General features: G+C 41.4%; 1 protein-coding gene across 1 annotated transcript in view; it reads left to right on the top strand.

Annotated features, from left to right (window-relative positions):
* iqcg (IQ motif containing G) overlaps nt 1-12,473 on the top strand; it is a 38,059-nt gene extending 25,586 nt beyond the window's left edge. Inside the window, exon 9 of the mRNA XM_056478481.1 lies at nt 12,361-12,473. Within this exon, the coding sequence (XP_056334456.1) occupies nt 12,361-12,468 (108 nt within the window). The 3' untranslated portion in view covers nt 12,469-12,473. The remainder of the gene's footprint in view (nt 1-12,360) is intronic.
* The last annotated feature ends 10,604 nt before the right edge of the window (nt 12,474-23,077 follow it).

The raw sequence follows: 23,077 nt of genomic DNA, 5'->3' as shown, positions 1-23,077 counted from the left end.
CCAGAAACTTGCAGTTCGTGGATGCTATGAGTAACATCACCTTATCTCCTGGTTGAAATTCCCTGGCTTGGGCTGACTGGTCATAGAGGTGCTGTTGACCGGGCTGGGCTTCACTGAGGTGCTCTCAGAAAAGTGGCATCACTTAATCTATCTGTGCTCTCATGTACGCGCTCAATGACCATTCTTTGGAGGGCTGGATCATGTTCCCAGTACTGTTAGGCGACATCCAGGATTCCGTGGGGCTGTCTTCCGAAAAGTAATTCAAAGGGTGTGAAGCCTGGGGGACTTCCTGAATGCCAAACAACATGTACGGCACCATGAGGTCCCAGTCACGCCCATCCTCTGCAACCACGCAGCGGAGAATCCGTTTCAGTGTCTGGTTGGACTGCTCCACTAGGCCATCTGTCTGGGGGTGATAAATGGATGTCTGCAGCTGTTTCGTTTGGAGAGGTCGGCAGAGGTCCACCATCAGCCGGGATATGAAGAGGGGTTCCCTGGTCAGTCAGGATCACAGATGGTATCCCCACCCGACTGCAGAGCAGGAAGAGTTCCTTAGCAATAGCTGGAGCGGAGGCTTTGTGTAGGGGAATAGCCTCAGGGTATCTGGTGGCATAATCCAGGATCACCAGGATGTGTTCATGGCCATGGGCTGATTTTGGTAGCAGCCCTAGCAGATCTATCCCAATACGGGAGAAGGGCACCTCTATGATGTGCAATGGGATCAGTGGGCTGTGGGGAGGACGCTGGGTGTTTGTCTTTTGACAGGTGGGTCAAGCCTGGCAGAACATCATACTGCCGCCTCAAGCCCTTGCCAGTGAATCCGGTGCCAGATTCTCTGGATGGTGTTCAACACTTCCAGATGTCCCGCCATTGGGTGGGTATGGGCCAGTTCCAGGACAGTCTCAGTCTTGCTTCTGGGCATGACTAACTGTTTCTTTTTCTCCCCCCGCTGCTCTGCGACACAGTACAGCAGCCCATTTTTGTATAATGAAGTGAGGGAAGGGGTAAGGAGCAGGCAGTCTTTCATGATCTTTCACCACTCTTACGTGAGCCTAACAGTTCTGCAGTCTCGTCCTCTTATTGGGCTTTCCCAAAAGATCCTCCTGTTGTCATCTGATGGAACACAACAAGAAATACATTAGGTGGAATATTTGTACACTCACCCCCTCTGACACTTTCTGTAGCCATCATCTGCCTTTTGGTGCCCAAACACGGGCTTGCCGTCGTGTGTTGGTTCTTGGCTGTTCTGTGAGGAGCTCCTCCAGTCCTGGCCAATATCTTTCGAGTAGGAGAGGAACAGGGAGATCCGGGACAACGTCGACCTCAAACGGCCATGAGCCAGGACCGGCTGCAACGGTCACCAATTGTGTTGGTACTCTAGTGTCTTGGTGCACACATGTAATGGGGATGGTGGCTTTCTGACTGCATCGAGTCGTCACGGTCCCTGGTTGTATGAGTTTTATGGCACTTCCTGTATCTAATACGGTGTTAACTGCTCTCCCTTCCATTCTCACTTTACGTATCGGAGCTCCTCTTGGTATCGTTTGGTGGACAATGCAGCCGGTCAGCCATGCTTCATTTATTCAATATTCAATATTCATTTTTGGGTGATTATAGGGATTAATATGCCTGCTGTGGCTCCCCAGTTAAATATGAAGCTAATATGCAGGCCCACTCCTTTTTTGTCCATTTCTCTCTCTTTTTTTCATTTTTTATTTTGAGTTTTCAAAAGATTTTAACAATTTTAACCATTTTAATGAAAACTATAGTTTTTCCATGACATATATAGTGTGCACTGTATCAATCCATTCCTCAACTGTAGGTGACTCTAAATTTAACAATTTTTTGTAATTACTTTTTTGCTCCCCCATTTACTTGCCAGAAGAATAAATAACAGTTTCTTGTCTTTATAAATCCATCCATCTAAATTTGTATTACCTAAATGTAAAGATTCATAAGTAAAGTCAATCTCTATTTCAAAAATGGTGTCTAGATGTATTTTAATCTCTTTCAAGTATGGGGTTCATTTCTGACAATACCAAAAAACATGATAGTGATTAGCTACTTTTTCCCCACACATTCTCCAGCAGCTAGTACCCTTTCATCTATGTATTTTCTGTGATGGTGTGATGAAAAACCTAAAACATTCTTCCAACGGAATTCTCTCCACACAGCTGAGCTGGTACATTTCCATTGGGTTGAACAAATATTCCCCCAATCTTCATCTGAGATATTCAGATTTCTGTCCATTTTCCATTTATCTCTAACATATAGTGTATTGTCCGGTACAGATTCGCGAAATCCCTTATATAATTTCGAAATTATCTTATTACATGATTGGGCCTTGCCCACTGATAAAAACACTTTTATTATTCCTGTCTCTGCAACGTTTAATATTTCTGGTTTAATATTACATTCAAAATAATGTCTTATTTGAAGGTATCTATAAAAGTCACTTTGATTAAACCCATATTTTTCCTTTAGAAATTCAAAAGTTTCAATTGTACCCTTGTCAAAAAAGGTGTAATTGGAAATTCCTAACTTGGTCAATATTTAAAATCTACCATCTATTTGTTTGGGGATGAAATCAGTACTTAACATTCTTGATGCAACTTGCAAACCACATATTTCCTTTGTTTGCTTAGATTTTAAATAGTTAAATAGTAATTCTTAGTTTACTGTCTGCAATTAGGGCCGATAATGGAGAATCCTCCATCATCCATTTCTCTATTTCAATCCATTTTGCTGAATAGGTGGGACTACTCCAGCAGACTAGTGGCCTTAATTAAGCCGCATAATAATATTGTTGCAGGCATGGGAGACCTAATCCAGCTTTTTCTTTGCTTAATTGCACTGTTTTAAATTTTACTCTGGGTTTTTCCCCTGCCATATAAATCTAGATATTAATTTATTCCATTCGCTAAATTGTTGATTTGATATTTCTACTGGAAGAGTTTGAAATAGATACAATCATTTGGGTAGAATGACCATTCACACTGGATCTATTTTTCAGCTTAGACTGTAGAGGGGAATAAGATTCCAGCGTAATAAGTCAGATTAAAAACGTTTGTTCAGGGGACCATAATTTAAACCATATATCTTTGACTGATCTGCAGATAAATTCACTCCCAGATATTGAATTGATTCATTAGCCCATTTTAAGTTATATTTCTATTTAAGTTGTCTTGGTGGTTTATAGTTAAATGTTAATACTTGAGTTTTTGTAACATTAAGTTTGTAACCAGATATGGCCTCATATCTTTCAAGAAAGTTAAATAGTATTGGAAGTGACTTAGAAGGTTCACACATATATATCAATATATCGTCAGCAAAGAGGGCTAGTTTATGCTTTCCAGATCCCAAATCTATACCTTTAATTGCACGTTTTTGCTAAATCCATTGGCTTAAAGGTTCAATAAATAAGGCAAAGAGAAGGGGTGAAATGGGGCACCCCTGTCTCGTACCCCGCTCTAAATTAAAAGAACCAGATAAGTCCCCCTTAATTTTGATCCTTGCCTGAGGTCTTTCATATAATGTTTTAATTATTTTAATAAAATGATTGTGATATCCAAATTTTGCTAATACCTTATATATAAAACTCCATCTCACTGAGTCAAAGGCTTTCTCAGCATCTAAACTCAACATGGCAGCTTCTACTTTGTGGTTTGAAATGAAGTTAAGAATGTGTAGAGTTCTTCTGAAGTTATCTGCTGCTTGCCATTGACAAATAAAGCCTGTCTGATCCAAATTAATAATTTCTGGAATATTTTTTTCAAATTTTCGTGCTAAAATAGAGGTGAAAAGTTTATAGTCAACATTTAACACACTAATTGGCTAATTGATAATTACCACAATCCATTCTATCTTTACCCTCCTTCGGAATAACTGATATAATACTCCATGAGGGTAAGATTGAATTTTTTTGTATTACCCAATTAAAGGCCTTTAATAAAGTTGGAGCCAAGTGCTCAAACATGGATTTGTACTATTCTGCGGGATAACCGTCAGCTCCTGGCGAGTTACCTGCCTTTAGTCTTGTTATGGCTGCTTTTAACTCCTCCATGATAACTTCTGCTAATAGGGATTTATTTTGTTGCTCTGGCACTGTAGATAGGTCTAATGTGGCCAGAAAAGAATTTATCTGCAAATCATTAATATTTTTAGGTTGTGAATATAAAGCTTTATAAAAATTTTCAAAACTCTGCTGTATTTGCTCTAATTTACTATGTATCTCCCCTGTTTGAGGGTTTCTAATTTAATTGATGGCTCTATCAGCTTGTTGTTTTCTTAGTCTGTATGCTTGTCAGGGTTCTGCAACTCTGGTCTTGTAAATTCTTGTTTTGGTGGCAGAGTCTGGACACTAGCTCTGTCTTTTCTTGTTCTGTAGTGCTTGGCTTGAGTTTTCTTGGGTCGAGCACTTGTTTTGTCATTGTCTGGGTATGCGTCGTCATAGGTGCGTGCGGACCGTGCGTGTGCCCGCATCGGGTCTGCGCATCCTTGGGACGTGTGCTCTTGTACTCGTGTTTGTGTTGTTTCATTCTCAGCGTCTCCGTCTAGTTGATTTCGGTTTTGGTTGGCGCTGAGATGAAACATGCGCGTTGCATTTGTGTGAGCGCACGGTAAGGTGTTTTTACTTATCGTGTGCTCGTGTCTTAAGTCTGTTGTCAAAGCACGTGGCTCTGTGGTCGCGTGCTTTTGTTGTGTGCTTCAGTGTTTGTCTAGTCATAAGAACACGCGGTTAATGAGTTCTCTCATTGGCTGCGTGTTCTAGTCTTGTTTTATGTGAGCACCTGGCTTGTGTTGTCTCTTTGTGTCAGGTGCTCTCCCGTCTATCGTCTAGTCGCACCCTCCTTGTTAACCCATTATTAGTTAATTATGTTCATCTGTTTGTGCATTAATTGACTCCTACTTATATTCTCCTCATGTCTGCTGTCCTGTGCCAGTTCGTCATTGTATGTTGCCTTATCGTGAGTGTTCCAGTTTTGATCCCTGCCAGCCTGCCCAGTCTAGTTTGGTTTGTCTGTTTTGTTAATGTTTTCCCCCTCGGGGTAGTTTGTTTTGCCTTTTATTTTAATTTATTATTAATAAAACCCATTATTTCTGCACTTGAGTCCTCGCTCCCTTTTCCCTCTACACCGATCGTGACAGTACGAACTGGCCAACAGAGGACTCAGCAGAAAGATGGTTCTCTTCCTATTCCCATCTCCCAGTTCACGTCCCTCTGCATGCCAGCAGAAGGAGCGTTTGGGCAAACTCCTCTGTCTTTGTCAAGGGGAATCTTCAGTCAAGGAGTTTGCCTACCAGTTTGTCTACGCTGCAGAGGGGCTTGAGTTTTCCACCACAGCACTGAAGGAGGCTTTCAATGCTGGACTCAACAGCCCCCTTCAGGCCTGGGAGATGGGGATGCTGGGGATACTGTCATTCTGGCAGTTTGTGAGCTATTTGTACCACAGCCAGGGGAACGGTGGTCCACCTCCACTTGGTCCACCGCCCCTCCCACTCACAGACTGCCAAATCCCCAGTCCTCCGATGACCCACCAGCGGAGACGGAGGAGGAAGAACGGGTCAGCCTTGCCTGTCACCCACGTAGAGGTGACTGAACCTGCTGCAGCCCACCAAGCTACAACCCTGGCTGCAGCATCACCCTCCGAGGCACCCGCAACAGACACTGCTCCACTTCAAGAGGTAGTGGAGTGCCCAGCAGTGCCTGAAGAGGTGGCTAGCTTCCTGCCACCTAAACCAAGGAAGCGTAGGAGGAGAAAGGGCTCCTCCACCATGTCGGCTCCAGCCCCAGAGCGCCCGCCAGTGTCGGCTCCAGCCCCTGAGCGCCCGCCAGTGTCGGCTCCAGCCCCTGAGCGCCCGCCAGTGTCGGCTCCAGCCCCAGAGCGCCACTCCGTGCTGGCTCCAGCCCCGGTCATTGCCTTACGGCACCACCCAGACGTCTTGCCCTGCCGGACCCAGCCCGGTTCCTTGCCCTGCCGGCACCACCCAGACATCTTGCCCTGCCGGCCCCAGCCCGGCTCCTTGCCCTGCCGGCACCACCCAGACGTCTTGCCCTGCCGGCCCCAGTCAGGTTCCTTGCCCTGCCGGCACCACCCAGACGTCTTGCCCTGCCGGCCCCAGCCAGGCTCCTTGCCCTGCCGGCACCTCCCAGATGCCTTGCCCTGCCGGCCCCAGCCCGGCTCCTTGCCCTGCCGGCACCTCCCAGACGCCTTGCCCCGCCGGTCCCAGCCCGGCTCCTTGCCCTGTCGGCACCTCCCAGACGCCTTGCCCTGCCGGCCCCAGCCCGGCTCCCTGCCCTGCCGGCTCCTCTCAGGCCTCCTGTCCAGCCGGCTCCCCACAGGCCTCCTGTCCAGCCGGCTCCCCTCAGGCCTCCTGTCCAGCCGGCTCCCCTCAGGCCTGCAGTCAAGCCACCTCCAGCCCTGCCGGCTCCCCACAGGCCTCCAGCCCTGCCTGTTCCCCTCAGGCCTCCAGCCCTGCCGGCTCCCCGCAGGCCTCCTGTCCAGTCGGCTCCAGCCCTACCGGCTCCCCACAGGCCTCCTGTCCTGCCGGCTCCCCACAGGCCTCCTGTCCAGCCGGCTCCCCACAGGCCTCCTGTCCTGCCGGCTCCCCAAAGGCCTCCTGTCCAGCCAGCTCCCCACAGGCCTCCTGTCCAGCCGGCTCCCCTCAGGCCTTCAGTCAAGCCGCCTCCAGCCCTGCCGGCTCCCCTCAGGCCTCCAGCCCTGCCGCCTCCAGCCCTGCCAGTTCCCCACAGGCCTGCTGTCCAGCCGGCTCCAGCCCTACTGGCACCCCACAGGCCTTCAGTCCAGCCGGTTCCCATCAGGCAGCCTGCCTTGTCTTCTCTGACAGACTGTCCCTGGGTCGTCCCTCCTGCTCCTCCTTGGTGTGCCCCTCTACCACCCTGGACGGACCCTCCAGCTCCACCCTGGTTTCCTGCCGGGGCTACTGACCAATTGAACCCGCCCTGGACTGTCCTTCTGGTCCCGCCCTGGACTATACCTCCTGTCCCTTCCTGGTCCTGCCCTCCCATCCCTCCCTTGTTCGTCTTGTTGGGTCTGGCTTGGCTCCCCTCCCTCCCCCCCTTCATTTTGTCTTGCCTGTTCACTTCCCTGTATTGTGTTTGTTGACGTTGCCTGTTTTGTTGTCTTGTGGTGTTTCTTGTCTGTCTTGTATCTTGTTGGATGTTCCTTTTAGGGACGCCAGGTGGCGTCCCTTTTGGGGGGGGGTAGTGTCAGGGTTCTGCCACTCTGGTCTTGTAAATTCTTGTTTTGGTGGCAGAGTCCGGACACTAGTAGTGCTTGGCTCGAGTTTTCTTGGGTCGAGCACTTGTTTTGTCATTGTCTGGGTGCGCGTCGTCATAGGTGCGTGCGGACCGTCCTTTGGACGTGCGCTCTTGTACTCGTGTTTGTGTTGTTTCGTCAGCATCGCGCTGTTTCATTCTCAGCGTCTCCGTCTAGTGGGTTTCGGTTTTGGTTTGCGCTGAGATGAAACATGCGCGTTGCATTTGTGTGAGCGCACGGTAAGGTGTTTTTACTTATCGTGTGCTAGTGTCTTAAGTCTGTTGTCAAAGCACGTGGCTCTGTGGTCGCGTGCTTTTGTTGTGTGCTTCAGTGTTTGTCTAGTCATGAGAACACGCGGTTAATGAGTTCTCTCATTGGCTGCGTGTTCTAGTCTTGTTTTATGTGAGCACCTGGCTTGTGTTGTCTCTTTGTGTCAGGTGCTCTATCGTCTAGTCCCACCCTCCTTGTTAACCCATTATTAGTTAATTATGTTCATCTGTTTGTGTATTAATTTACTCCTGCTTATATTCTCCTCATGTCTGCTGTCCTGTGCCAGTTCGTCATTGTATGTTGCCTTATCGTGAGTGTTCCAGTCTTGATCCCTGCCAGCCTGCCCAGTCTAGTTTGGTTTGTCTGTTTTGTTAATGTTTTCCCCCTCGGGGTAGTTTGTTTTGCCTTTTATTTTAATTTATTATTAATAAAACCCATTATTTCTGCACTTGAGTCCTTGCTCCCTTTTCCCTGTACACCGATCGTGACAATGCTAGCAGTTTTAATGATTTCCTCCCTGCTTCATAATGTCTCTGTTTTAAGAACAAAAGTTTATTTTGTAGTTGTTTAGAATATATTTCATCAATGTCCTATATGTTTTTTTAAGATCTTGTTTCACCTTCTGGTTCATTGTAGTCCTATGTTCATTTTGTAGTTTTTTTTATTTAATTTCAAAGTCCTGTAGTTTCTGCTTTCTCAGTTTTTCAAATTAGATGTAATGGCTATAATTTTCCCTCTTACCACTACTTTTAGTGCATATTGATGGTGTCACCTCCACATTATCATCCATCTCTGAGTATGATTTAATCATGTTTTCTAAATTTTGCCTGATTTGTGATTTATTTTATATATCTGTATTCATTCTGCAAACTGTTGACCTTTGTTTCTTACTCAGACCCATTGACAAATAATCAGGACTATGACCAGAGATATCTATCGTACCCAAATCACATTTTTCAATTAGATGCAGATTTTTTTGAGAGTAAAAAAGTCTAGATCTATTCTAGAGTATGTTGTGTGGGGATGAGAATAATGTGTATAATCCCAAACCCTAGGATTTAATTCTCTCCATACATCTATAAGTCCTCTCTCTTTTAACAGGCAATTCACCTTTTTGATTTGGAAGTCACCTCCACAAATTAGAATTCCTTGGACTTTAGTAGCAATTCAGTTGAATACTTCACGATAAAAATTCCACTCTGAACCAGGGGGAGCATAGACATTCAAAAAACTTTGAAAATTTCCTTCTATTTTTCCTATTATCAATACAAATCTTTCTTCCTTATCTTTTATGTCTGATATATGTTCATAATTCAACAATTTAGATATAAGTATGGCTACCCGTCTTTTACGTAAAGATTTGTAAGATGCAAAGTATACCTCTTTATAGCCCATTTTGTTTAGTATAGAGTGTTCTGTATCATTTAAATATGTTTCCTGTAGAAGCACAACTTCTGCTCTAGCCTTTTTAAGTTTTGACAAATTTTTCCCTCTTTTAACTGGACTGAGTACACCGTTAAATGAAGCAATCTTCATATTTTACAGTAAACTTGCGTTGCCTCCTCGACCATATTGTATATCTTCACTCCTTCCTCATATAGCACCTTCAGACGGGCAGGATATAGTGTTTTAAATTTCACTTCTTTGTCCTTCAAAGCCTTACGTTCCTCTCTGTATTGCCTTCTCATCTGCAGTACTTCTGGGGCGTAATCGTTGTCAAAGCTGATTTGTTTTCCTTGCCAAGAAAACCATCTTTTTTGCCAAGTTTGTTGAAGAATTTGTTCTTTGGGGGTGAAATTTACCACAATTAACCGTGGTTGTGCGTCGGCCGGTGGCTGTCTCCTGAGCGCTCTATGAGCGCGTTCAATTTGAAGTGGCATGTCTAGTAGATTTAAATTTTCTCTCAGAAAAAGTTCAAGAAATTCAGCCATTCTCGTGAAATCCTTTACCTCCCCTTCGGGTATTCCGTATGTTCTAAGATTGTTGCGTCTGGAACGACCCTCTGCATCCATAAGTTTCTCCTCCATTCTGGTGTGTAGCTTCAATAGGCCTGTAAGTACTTCTTCTGCATTTTGAATTTTCTCCTCTGCCATCACAATTCGGCCTTCTACCTCTTCAATTCTAGCGCTGGTGTTCAGAATTTCCGTTTTAATTTCTTCAAGCTGAGTTTTGTTGTCACGACGAAAGCCCCTTACCTTCTTTAGAATGAGGCTTAAATCAACCATTTCTCTAGTGTGATCCGCTGGATCTCCCTCATGGCAACCTGTTTGCAAATCGTGAGTAGAGCGTGCCAAATCACCTCGCCTCCATCTTTCTCCCCTCTTATTTTAATGTATCATTTATTTATATCGTAAATTTTTTGATTTTAGGGGGTTTTAAATTATTTCTGCGTCGGGAACACTGACTCTATGCTGCCATCTTGTCGATCTCCAACCCGGAAGTCCCCCATTTCTCTCTTAAAGCTATTATTTCAAAAGTGTGTAGGGAAGCATCAATGTTGTCCAGGTGGCTGAGTCTGTCAACATTGGTTGAGCGGCTGCCCGCGATTCCGGAAGTTGAACGTGTACAGTGACCTGGAAGATCTTTTGTTCCATTTTCTCTTGTCTGCTGGCTAACTGCTCAGTAAACAGCTGCTGAAGGGTGGATAGCTCCGCCAGGTGACGTATTACCACCTCCATGATGCCATCACTCCTTCATGGGGATTCCCTTCATGGCATTGCCAGCAAACCTGGAAGTGCATAGAGCAGAGAGAGAGAGAGCAACAAGCCTGCCTGTGAGAAACAAATGAGATGGCCGAATAATTTCTCACAGGGAAGTGTTATATATATTTCTACTCTTTATAAGCACCGCATTCTCCACTAGTACCATTATGGACCATGGCGATGGGGACCTAGATGACTCGCCACAATATATACAGTTTTTGACAGTCAATTTTAAGCATTTCTCAAATCAGATTTTTTAAAATGTATTTATTTAAATTGACATGGTGTATATCATGGAATGCATAATAACTGATTTACATGTCATAAACTGCCAGCATATTTTCTAAACATTTCTCAATTCATGTGAATTAGCAAATAGTTGTTTTAGTCAATCATAACTTTCACTATGCAGTACTGGAGATACTGGAGATCAACCAAAGACTAACCACTACTGATGTAGGTGGGATTCAGTGGCCCGACAGAATGGCTGCTGAGTGAAATGACTTTTCTTAATGGAGCTTTGATCATATTCATTCACTTTCAATCCATACTTCACTTTAAGTAATGTGTAAATTTGAAATCTCTAAATGATATATGGCATACATCGCAGTCCCGCCGAGCTTTTGCATGGATTTTATATTTGCATCCTAAATTGGTTGATTTTGTTACTTCTTTTCTCAAAATGTGCAGGATCATTTACTTCAGTTCTTGTATTTTGCTGTGAAAATACACATCAATCCTTTTCTTTTATTGATCTCGAGAATCATTGCACTCGCAAAATATAGTAAAGTGAAACACACTAACTCTCAAACTGTTTCCATAGTTTACAACTACTGTTACATTGATCAGCATTTTATTAATCTTATTAGTGAACAATAACACAAGGACTTTTTATTCTGATGGCACTGATATATTCATTGACATAAATATTTACCTTTGAGCGATGAACTTAAGATTTTGCACCAGTTACAGATTTTTTATCTATTTTGTTTTGTTGTGGTACAAATTGCTTTGATATATGTGCATGCTTCGCAGATATTAAGGATGATTCAACCACCTGAGGAAATATACATTCTGTGTACCTGCATTAAAAACATTCATTCATTCATTTTCCCTCAGCTCAGTCCCTTTATTCATCAGGGATTGAAACAGCGGAATGAACCGCCAACTTATCCAGCATATGTTTTATACAACGCATGCTCTTCCAGCTGCATCCCAGTACTGGGAAACACCCATAAACTCTCACATGCACACACATAAACTACGGCCAATTTAGTTTATTCAATTCACCTATAGCGCATGTCTTTGGACTGTGAGGGAAACAGGAGCACCCAGATGAAACCCACACCAACATGGGGAGAACATGCAAACACAGAAATGCAACTGGCCCAGCCAGGACTCAAACCAGAGACCTTTTTGCTGTGAGGCAACGTTGCCAACCACTGAGCTACCATGCTGCCTGCATTAAAAGATTTGGGAATAAATAATAATAATAATTAGTTTAATTAAATCGGTCATGCAATTGTTTGTTATAAAATTTGCATTACAGCTTGTTCACACCAAGAATAAAAACTAAGATGTTAAAAATAGTTTTAAAAAGTTGCATAAGCTGTTACTGTGGACTTTATACCTAAAGATTTATATTAATTCATATTAATGTCTTAAAATTAATACACTAAAAGGACCTAAACTGCACAATAATATTCTTTTTTGAAAATTTCAGGTACTTTAAGCTACCCCTATAGACCTTTTAGATACAAGCAGTTGTAAGTTGTTTGAGAGTAGAAAATAACATTGTTTATTCTGAATGTATAAATCAGTTACATTGTGTTCATATAGAGTAACTGCAACATATAAAAAAAAATCAAGGATATATATTTTTTATAATAAGGACTGGTAAATAGATATACTGACTTAATTATGCTGGTATTTTTAAACCAGTGGTTTAAAAATGTGGGCCATGGAAAATAATCAAATCCCCTTTGTATCACATTTGAATTTCTTGTCATTCCAACTGAAGTCCATCAGATGTGGGTTGTGATAACTCAGATTTTTTAATTCTGAATTTAATGAGTATTATTTTGGCAATTTATTTTGTCCCTTTACAGATCCAGGCCTGGTGGCGGGGGACTCTTGTACGCAAAGGACCACGTTCCAAGAAAGCAGATAAATCCAAGAAAAAAGATGGCAAAAAGGGCAAAAAGAAGAAGAAGTGATGACTGTCACAAAAAACATTTTAGTGGCAGTAAATAAATAAATATTTATATATATAAAAAATATATAATTGGGAATATAATTTTATGATTTTTATGTCATGATTAGAAAATATATCAAATAAATGAAAATAAACATGCATGTATTTGTGTTTTGAGGTGCATTCTCATGTTTGTAAATATGCAGATTATATTTCTGCTCTAGATTGCAACACAATAGACTTTTTAATTTGTTTTCTTTTGCATAAGATGTATCCTAAAGTATTGTGAGATCATTATTAATATACCACATAAGAGTTTTCTAAAAAATGTTGCACATGCACATTGTCCCAATACCTGTAACCCTATCTATTAAGTGTTTGGGGGCCTGCTGTCTGAATTGTTTCACGTTGAGCTCAGAATATGGGAAATATGTCCAATGACATCATACACCATGTAATAATTTTTAACAAAAAATAATAATAATAAAATAAATAAATAAAAAGTCAAGGGTAGAAAATGCATGGGTAACTTAGAGCACCATATTCAGATGCCTGTAGATCAACTTTTATCCGTGAATTAAAGTAACCAATCAACCAATTTGACCTTCTTAATCTCTCAGATTGTTCTGGAGAAATTGAGGGTTTTTTTTGTCAGAATGAGGTCTGGAGTGACCTCATTCACACCTTGATAATAATTTTTTTTACCACATTGTAAAACATCTAAAATGTTGTTTTTATTCAGTCTGTAAGCCAATTTCTATCATCAAAGTGTTTTGATACATTGTAAAAAAATGCAGGCTCCCAACACAAATCAATTAACTTGATGTAACAAATTAGAATGGATTGAATATAAATTTATTAAGATATCTCAAAAAAATCTCAAGAATTGTTTTGTTTCAACTCATTTTAAATAAGGAGTTTGAACAAACTTTTTTGAGTTTATATTATCTCCCAGAACTGTCTTGAGTGGCTGTGCTTCCAGAGAGAGGTCCAAAAGCCACTTCTTCTGAGGTGCAAGTTATAAAAAAAGCCCCACAGTCGCTTTCGCAGTGGCAAATTCCATTCCTTTTTATATTTGTGTAAATTTATCAGGAAGTCATTCAAGATTAAGAATAATATAATATTATTATAAACTGCTATATGAAAAATATTCAAACTTGGTCAAGTAGAAGGTGCGTTGATTTCAGAGTAGGTCCAATGAGACAAATTTGTTTGTAAACATTCAGGATACGCCGAAAAAAAAAAACGGGAGCGCTAGCATTTACAGAGAGGGAATGACATCCGATGCAGTACAGTTTGTCGTTGCATTAGAGAAAAGTTATATTGATTACGTATATATAAATATTATTTACATAATGCTTTCAGCATATTATAACAGCTTGTCACCCAGTGATAAGTACAGTTATTCGGCAAAATTAATGTTAAAGTAAGCAGCGTCTATCTGACAGGTCCATTTGCGATATCACCCTCCCAATGGATATTGGATAAGACGAAATGGTCAAGCATCCAGCCTGTAATATACAAGTATCTCATTGAAACTCTAAGTGATTTTACAAGAGAGAAAATAAAGTCCTACAAGTCTTTGGATGCCTACAATTTTGTTCTGTGTGGTCATGTGCAGAAATAATGTTCCATGATTACCAGATTCAAAACTTTGTAGTGCTTAAAACCAAGGTTCTGCCTAGCCAAAGACAAAGAAAGAAGACGGAACTGTACAAAGCCTGAGTAATCACCAACAAGCAAAACAACTGCATTCTGACAGCGAACTGCACTTGTACAACAGGATATGTGAGCTTGCATTTTTACATTTCATTCTAAGCATTCAGTGTCCGCAGTTTAACCATATTTAACTGTTATTTCTGCAATCAAAAACGAGTAATGTGTATGATTCAGCATAGCGTGAACTTACCTGATATAAAATGAGAACCGCAGAGTCACGCATTTGTAATTAGGTCCTCACTCCCTTCAGCTCTTATGATGGTTGTTTGCCAAAGATGTTTGCGGTTGGCATTAAAAGCATTGTGGTGTACAGTAAAATTTGTTGAATTTGGCATTCTACCGTACAACACGACATGTTTGCTATTGCAACCGGTCTTTTTTTGCAACCGGTATACGCGGTTGAACCCGTGTGACACCATGTGTGACGTAGATTGGTAATTCCCCTATAGTTTGAAAAAAAAGGTCTTTGTGATTGTCCCTGCTGTGTGCAATAAAAGAAAAATGCATTTTGATAAATTCACAGGCAGGGTAAAATTGTAATATTAACAATTCACTTTTTTTTTTTAAGTAGGGTAATTTCTTATTAAATCAACCAAATTTCCAAAACTTTACTAGCTCAAATTATTGATTTGGCTTTTTTTTTTTTTTTTTTACTTAAGAATAAATATTAACAAAATCTAAATAATTTTTATCCAGCATCCTCTGGTAAAGTTGACATGAAAGTGACTATTAACCAAGCTTTTAAAGGTGTAAAGATTTTTTTAAAGTCTGAAATAATATTTTAACACAGTGGGATAAACCTGCTGTATATGGGACCCAGATTGTGAAACTCACATGGGACCTGTTTAAATTGCCCATTTTCAGCCCATGCCTACATAAATCCCACAGAGGTCCCATATGTTCAAACCATAGACTGTGAAAGATATGGACATAGTATCCGTGAAGTCACCTATAGGTTTCTGAAGAACCCAAAAGAAGCTACCAGTAGGCTTGGCCAACCATTGCCATTTTGTTCGCTCTTCATCACACCGCCCTGGTAACAACAAACAAGGGCAAAGAGGCAGAACCTGCTAGAATTTTGCTTAATACTTTATTACCTGCGACTCGTTTGTGCTCTCACCACATGTGCTTGGTTGTACACTATATCAATAAAGTGTTTAGACTTTTAAAAACAATCCTGTACTACAATGAGCCACTTAACATTGTGCTTACTTTCTTTTTCTACAGGAGGAAAATGCAAATTACTTCCAAATACTTCAAGTATAGTCTATGTTAGTGAATGCAAGGCTATTGATAAAATCCAGGCATAACACTGTATGACAACGTTTCAAATGACAAAATCTGGAGCCTACAGCTAATCAATCTGTCAGATTGTGAAGAGCTTTCAAGTTCTAATGAAATATATAAATGATCCTAAATAAAACAAATACATTTATAGATATAGTGTATAAAGATATAATTTCACTCACCCAGGAAATGGAGGCCACAGGAATGGTTTATGATCACAATAAAGTGCACACAGCATGCCATATTATCTGATAATTGTAAGAAATAATTCCAAAAAGCAACTGACTGTGGAATGCCACATAAAACAAAATATGTTTATAAAACATGTAAATGCCGAGTTCAGCGGCTAATCAGCTGGGGTAAAGTGACGACGACCAGCAAGACCTAGCTGTCACTCAAGTGGCCATGTCCTTAATTATGCAGACATAATATTACCTAATATAAAGGAAACAGATGAGATTAAAAAAACCTTACAGTTGTCATGAAGGGTAATATTGGATATATAAATCAAAATCGTTCTTTGTACCAGGCTGTAAACACCCCTTTTTTCTGTTGTAAAGTTAGCCATTTTAAAAGTGGGGTCAATAGAAATTTGCTCTACTATGGAGCTAGGACTAGCGGAACTTCGATAAATTGCAATTTCAGTTACAGATCTGGCATGAACTAACGCGCGAATGAAACAAAGTGATCTTGCATGGCCACGACATATGGTGCAGTAGCACAGAAAGATGGTCTAGCAAACAAAGACATGAACAGTAGGGGGCAGTCGTGTACTGTAACGCACTGTATTGAAGCCGGAGCATTCTTTACGCATCGTTATAACCTAGAACACTACTTCATATATATATATATATATATATATATATATATGGCATACATATATTACAGAAAAAATCAGGGGCCGGTGTGGGACTCCTTTCCATCTGGTTCTCAGCCATGACAGTTCAAGCCTTTTAATATGTTTTCATATCGTTAATCAAATTATGCCAAATGCGCGGTGATTAGCGCAGCTCAATTGCGTCCTTGGTAGAGCACCTGCCTCTCAACCAATAGGTCACCGGTTCGAAACTGGCTTGGTATACAACCATCAAACAAAGTTTAGTTTTATTATTACTGATAGTTTGTGAATCTTTATTGGCCATTTGGCTCTTGAAAACAACAGTTGCACACCCTCCGATCTCCCCGTTGTTAAAAACCACTGAGGCTACGTTTACACTGGTCCGGATAAATTTGAAAACGGAGTTTTCGGTTTAAAACGCACCGCGTCCACACTATCGTTTTAGTCGTTTTCCTAAAGCTTGCCATCCACACTGAAACGACTGAAAACGCTGTCCCCCTTGCACTGCACATGCGTAAAAAGTAAGGGAGACGTGAAAAGTCTCCCCTTCATCTCACCCAAAGACTATAGAATATCTTAAAGGGACTTTGATTTGATCTCACACGGGTCAAGTGTGCGGCTGCCTAGTTAACCTCAAACTCAAGAGGTATTTTATTCACTGTAAGTAAAGCGATTCTCTTTAATGTAGTTCGGTGGTTCTCAACGAGGTGTGCGGAGAGAAGGGGGCACAAATTGTATTAAGAGCCCTTTTTCCTTATGGAGAGAAAGTGCCCTTTTTCTATTACTTTTTTAAAATAATAATATAGGCCTATGTGTATGTGAGTGTGTGTTCAATATGAGGGCAGCTTTCCCTGTCATACACCGATTTTAGTAATACACTGTATATACACCGATTTTTAGAAATAGCTAATAGTTTTTTTTTTGTTTTTTGTTTTGATTATTCAGCCTTTTGGTAAACCATTAGAGAAATTTAAAATTATTTATAACCTTGCGACTTCTGGGTCCCACTTGAAAGGACGCTTAGCGTACTTTTAAGGGCGCTTACAACATACTGGTTATGTGTAGTTCTAAATCTGGCAAACGGCCCTGTAATAGCAAATATAATTTACTCAACTAAACGAACGGCTTCCCGCTTTTCAGAACAATAAAGCATATATTAGCTTAGATTACTGGCAATAATTAATAGATATATTTCAAAAAGTTATTTAGTTCAATAGTTCAATATTGTTGTTTACCAAAAAAAAAAAAAAGTGGTAAAGCTGATCTGTTAAGTCGCTTGAGGTGGAATGTAGTTTAGCGCAAAACATTTTTTTTAAGATTCGTTAAAGCCATTAATGTCTTTTTGCGGCCAATGACCGTCATGTTCCGAATGACTCTGCTGAAACAAATGAAGCAAAACTCTACTCAAAATGATTTATTTATAAATGATAATAAATGTATAGCATATTTTCATTCATACAAAAACAATGAATATGCTACATTCCAGTGTGACCACCCTGACGCTCCACCACAGTCGGAAGAACTTTAAAAAGTCTGTTTATATAATTGTTGCATGCCGTTGCTGTAAGTTCCTCAAACCAGAATTTATTTATGGCAGCAACTAAGTCAGACTTTGTTGTTGGTTTTGCTACTTTCCGAATATAATCTTTGAGAGCATGCCACACCATCTTCATTCATGGATTCATGTCCGGGGACTCAGCGGGAGTTTTAATCCAGTTTATACCCTCAGAAAAAATGACCTTGCTTGCAGCAGTGTGTTTTGGATCATTGTCCTGAAAAAAAGTTTTTCTTAATGTATGGAGCAGCAGTTTCTTTTATAATTTCATTTTCGAAGAAAGTCTGGTCCATGATTCCCTCGAATATTTCAATCGGTCCTGGACCCTCTCTGGATATTGCTCCCCAAACATGAACTTTTAATGGATGTTTTGGCTTTGGTTTAGACACGTGTCTTCCACTCTTACAAAAGGACATAGTGGCAAAGCGATCCAAAGCCACTGTCGTTTCATCGGTAAAAATTACATTATGAAATGTCTCTTTCTCATCAATTCATTTTTGGGCTTGTTGGAGACGTATTTCTTTATTTTTGTCTCTGATCATAGGACAATGCTGAGTTTTTCCATACTTCCACCCAAGCTTTTGCCTTATTTTCCGAATAGATCGCTCGTTGATTTCCACTTCGTGGTCATCCCATAGCTTTTTTTTAACGTTACTTGATACCAGTTCATCATTCTGGTGGGTGATTTTCTCCACTAAATCGATAATGTGTCTGGAAAAAAGGCAAAATGTTACATTTGTTAAAAAATTGTAGACATATTATGCATATTTAAAACTTAACACCATGCTGAGGATAACTTACTTTTTTATTTTGCGAGGATTAGGCTTCCGCGATGTTCGCTCTTTGAAATGTCGTCTTATAGTGCTCAGTGTAGCGTGTACACCAATGGAATTTAAATGTCTATGTATTTCACGAGTCGAATGTCCAGCAGAGCGCATTACTCTGATGTCTTGGGAATGCAGCTTGTTGATCTTAGTCATTTTGACTGGCATTTCGTGTGGCCGGACCGTTTTTACTCGCTAAGGAATCAGTCAGGGGTGTGGGCTAATGGTTTGTCAATGTTCAGAGGAAGCGAAATGTTTGTGAATAGCAGGGTGGGGGTTGGGTTTAATGCCCTCTTCGTTCCCCTAACCATTGGCACCAATCAATCAATGTTATTGTTACAATCAAAAATATGCTTCAGAACATTTTTTAAAGCAATTCCATGAAAATGTCAACCAAATCATGAAAAAATAAACTTTTGACCAAAACAACAAAACCTAAATTTAAATTGACTCATTAAGGTCTATATTTTATTGTTATGATGTGTTGAATTTTTAAGGAAATTGGTTTGTTTATGCATGAAATATGAGAATTGCCAATGGTAAATTTCATTATCATCTAACCACATTTCGTGCTTTCAAAAAAGGGGTTAAATATGTCCATGCTAATTATGATCGCAAACTCATCTTAGGTCTTTGCTCTAAACAACCACGATTTTGCGTTACGGATGTGATCATTTTTGAACTCCCTTTAATATACGCCAATGACTAGCGCATATTTGTTCATTATGATGCTGCATTACAATTAACTTACATTACATAACATCCATATGTTATATCAAGAACTGAACATTTCAGTTAACTATAAACCACTTTAGTAACATTTCAGAAATAAATGTTTAATAAAGAGAACATAAAATATATTGTCATAATCTTGGCGCATAATGTTGGTGTTTTGGCGATGCAGCACCTTGTGTTGAAGCACTTCTTGTTTATTTTGTAGATAGGCTAACTGACCGTCAAATAATAGATCAAATAGTTAAGATACAATTTATGCCAATTTAGGAATGCTGGTTTCGATTCATTTTGCCAACCAACAACCGCTGGTTAAGCGAATATTAACCGTTAACAGATTAATATAAAAATATTATTTAATAAAAAACATTGACGTGCCTATTTTGTCTGACACATTAAATATTGCATTTTAAAATACTGATTTAGGTTATTTAACATGCGAACAGCATACAGAACGAGCGTCTTCATGCACCTGCAGTGTTTTTTTTTTTCAGCAGCATAGAAAAACATAATAAACTAACAAAAATAATAAAATAAATCCTGCTCTAGATCTTTTTCACTTAAATGACAAATTAAGTGTCACGTTCACCAGCGATTGTAACTCCCTAGATCGCTGGTTTGCACAAGGACTACAAATCCGCCAATCATGGACTACAGATTCATACATGCACTCCGTTCACACACCCATGCTTCCTCATTTCCACTGATTAGACTCCCACAGCTGTTGCAGCTTCTAGACTGATTACAAACACCATTTAAACCACACACACTCTCACTTCCATTGCCGAGTCTTGTAACTGTAAAGTGACATTACAACGCGTTTCTCCTAGTCTAGTTTCTCCGTGTTTTGATCTTGCCTTGTTTACTTTTCTCCTTGTCTGCCGCCTGCCTTCTGACCTCTCGCCTGATACCTTTGACCACGATTCTGGACTGCCTTTATACATCTGTTTGCACCTGTGTTGACCATTGCCTCCCTGAGTTTGAATAAACCTGCATGTGGATCCTAAACCTCAGTTGTCTCTGTCACTCCCCGTGTTACAGAAGACTCGGCCAAACATGGATCCAGCGGGTATTGCAATAATGCGTCTTTGTCAGGAAGCCCGGTCTATTGAGGGGTATGTGGAGGAATTCATCGAACTGGCACACCTAACATCCATGAGTGAGTTATGTTTGATGATTTTCTTCCGTGGAGGACTTTCAGAACCCCTTTATTCCATGATGCCTTTGCATGAACCCCATGGGACTTTAGAAAATTACATTGACCTTGCACTGCAACTGAGTGGGTCCCCTTTCACCGTGGGCGAGGTGGAGGAGACCCCTAAATATTTTTTTGGGGGGGGGGCAAAGGTCCTCAAGACCCACCAACAATGGGGCTTGCTGCCAAACACATTAACACCATTATGCTGGCAACACCCATACTCCTGTCTCCTGCTCACAAGATGGTCGCCTCCAGTCCCCCAGCTCACAAGATGGCCGCCTCCAGTCCCCCAGCTCACAAGATGGCCGCTTCCAGTCCCCCAGCTCACAAGATGGCCGCCTCCAGTTCCCCAGCTCACAAGATGGCCGCCTCTAGTCCCCCAGCTCACAAAATGGCCGCTTCCAGTTCTCCGGCTCACAAGATGGTTTCCTGTTCCTGCCATAGTTCCAGTTCAAGTTCCTGAAAGACCATCGCCAGAGCCACTACTGCCAGTGCCACTGCCGCTAGAGCTGCCAGAGCCACCACTGCCGCTAGATCCTCCAGAGCTGCCAGATCCTCCAGAGCTGCCAGATCTGCCAGATCTTCAGTCACCACCACAGCTGCCAGAGCCACTGCCGCCACTAGAGCTGCCAGAGCCACTACCGCTAGTGCCACAGCCGCCACTGCTGCCAGAGCCGCCGCCGCCGCCTGAGCTTCCTGAATGGCCGCCGCCGCCGCCTGAGCTTCCTGAATGGCCGCCGCCGCCACCTGAGCTTCCTGAATGGCCGCCGCCGCCTGAGCTTCCTGATTGGCGGCTGCCGCCGCCTGAGCTCCCTGCATGGCCGCCGCCTGAGCTTCCTGAATGGCCGCTGCCGCCGCATGAGCTTCCTGAATGGCCGCTGCCGCCGCATGAGCTTCCTGAATGGCCGCTGCCACCTGAGTTTCCTGAATGGCCGCCGCCTGAGCTTCCTGAATGGCCACCAGGTTCATATGACCCGCCGATGTCTGCTGAAAGTAAGGCTCCAAGCCCTCCGCAGCTCCACGCCCCAGGCCCTCCGCAGCTCCACGCTCTAGGCCCTCCACAACTCCATGCCCCAGGTACACCTCCACTGCATGGTCCTGGCCCTCCATCCCTCCCCCTGTTCCGCCTCCGCTCCACCTCCCGCCTGAACTGTGTTAGGAGCGTCTGGTATCCGCTCCCTAGAGGGGGGGCTCTGTCACGTTCACCAGCGATAGTAACTCCCTAGATCGCTGGTTTGCACAAGGACTACAAATCCGCCAATCATGGACTACATATTCATACATGCACTCCGTTCACACACCCATGCTTCCTCATTTCCACTGATTAGACTCCCACAGCTGTTGCAGCTTCTAGACTGATTACAAACACCATTTAAATCACACTGTTTGTCCAATCGTGTTTTTTTTTTTTTTTTTTTTTTTTTTTCCCGTCAATTAAAAATATCAGGCTACCTCAAATAGATTGCTTTACAGAAAAACCTCCATGCATTTGGTCTTTCCCACTGCTCAAAATGCAAAGGCTACAGCAGAGTTTTTCATTCAGAGCATGAATATGTTTTTTTTTTTTTAATTTCATTCATTAAATAACTATTTATAAAGAAACTATCAAAGCGACACAATTCATTTCCAAGCCCTTTATCCAAAATCTAAGCACTTTTCAAACCTTGAAAATGGACTATAGCCAACATTAAAATTAAAACATTTTCAAAGATTTCCAGCACCCGGGACTTGCGCTTGTATGCTTAACTATTTTACAGACGGCAAAACAAGAATAAAATCTTGATATTGATCTAAGCTTTAACGGAGTATAATATTTGTTAGAAAATAGGACCTGCAGCTGTAAATATTTCATTCAATATTTTACACAATCAGTTATAAACTATAGCCTAAAACAGCCTATAACATTAGTCCATCCATCGTGCATGCCTACAACCAATGAGTATTTTTTTTCTATGCTTGTTTAGCATAGCCTACACAACTTTTCATAATAAAGCTTTCTCTCTCATCCTGGTCCTCTGTATGAACTTTTTGCAACCTGTCCTGAAGTGACTGGCATCGAGAAAAAGAAAGCAAGCGCAAGTGGTCAAATTAAACTATATATTCCATCGACTAACACATTAACTAGAATAAACTAAAATAAACTTTGTAATCAAATATTGCCATATCTGTGACACAACTAGATTTTGAATATTCTCCACGTAGACAAGGTCTTGCGCACTAACAGTCGGGCAATGATTCAATTCAAGTTCGTCTGGAAACATTAACATCAGGAGCCCGATAGACATAGGCCTATTATAGCATGCAATGTAACTTTTTGTATAAGAGTAGGCTATATATATTTTAAATATTGCAACTTCCATGCAAATAAATTTTAATTAAAATAGCCAAAATAGACTTTCTATATTGTAAAAATTTGCATGTGGATTATTTGCATGGAAATTGAGTCAAATAGTCAAAGCACCATAAAGTCGTCAATTT

The sequence above is a fragment of the Danio aesculapii genome, chromosome 18, assembly GCF_903798145.1.
Source record: "Danio aesculapii chromosome 18, fDanAes4.1, whole genome shotgun sequence".
Lineage (NCBI taxonomy): Eukaryota > Metazoa > Chordata > Actinopteri > Cypriniformes > Danionidae > Danio > Danio aesculapii.
Note: the sequence above shows the minus strand (reverse complement) of the source record. Positions and strands in the feature narration are given on the sequence as shown.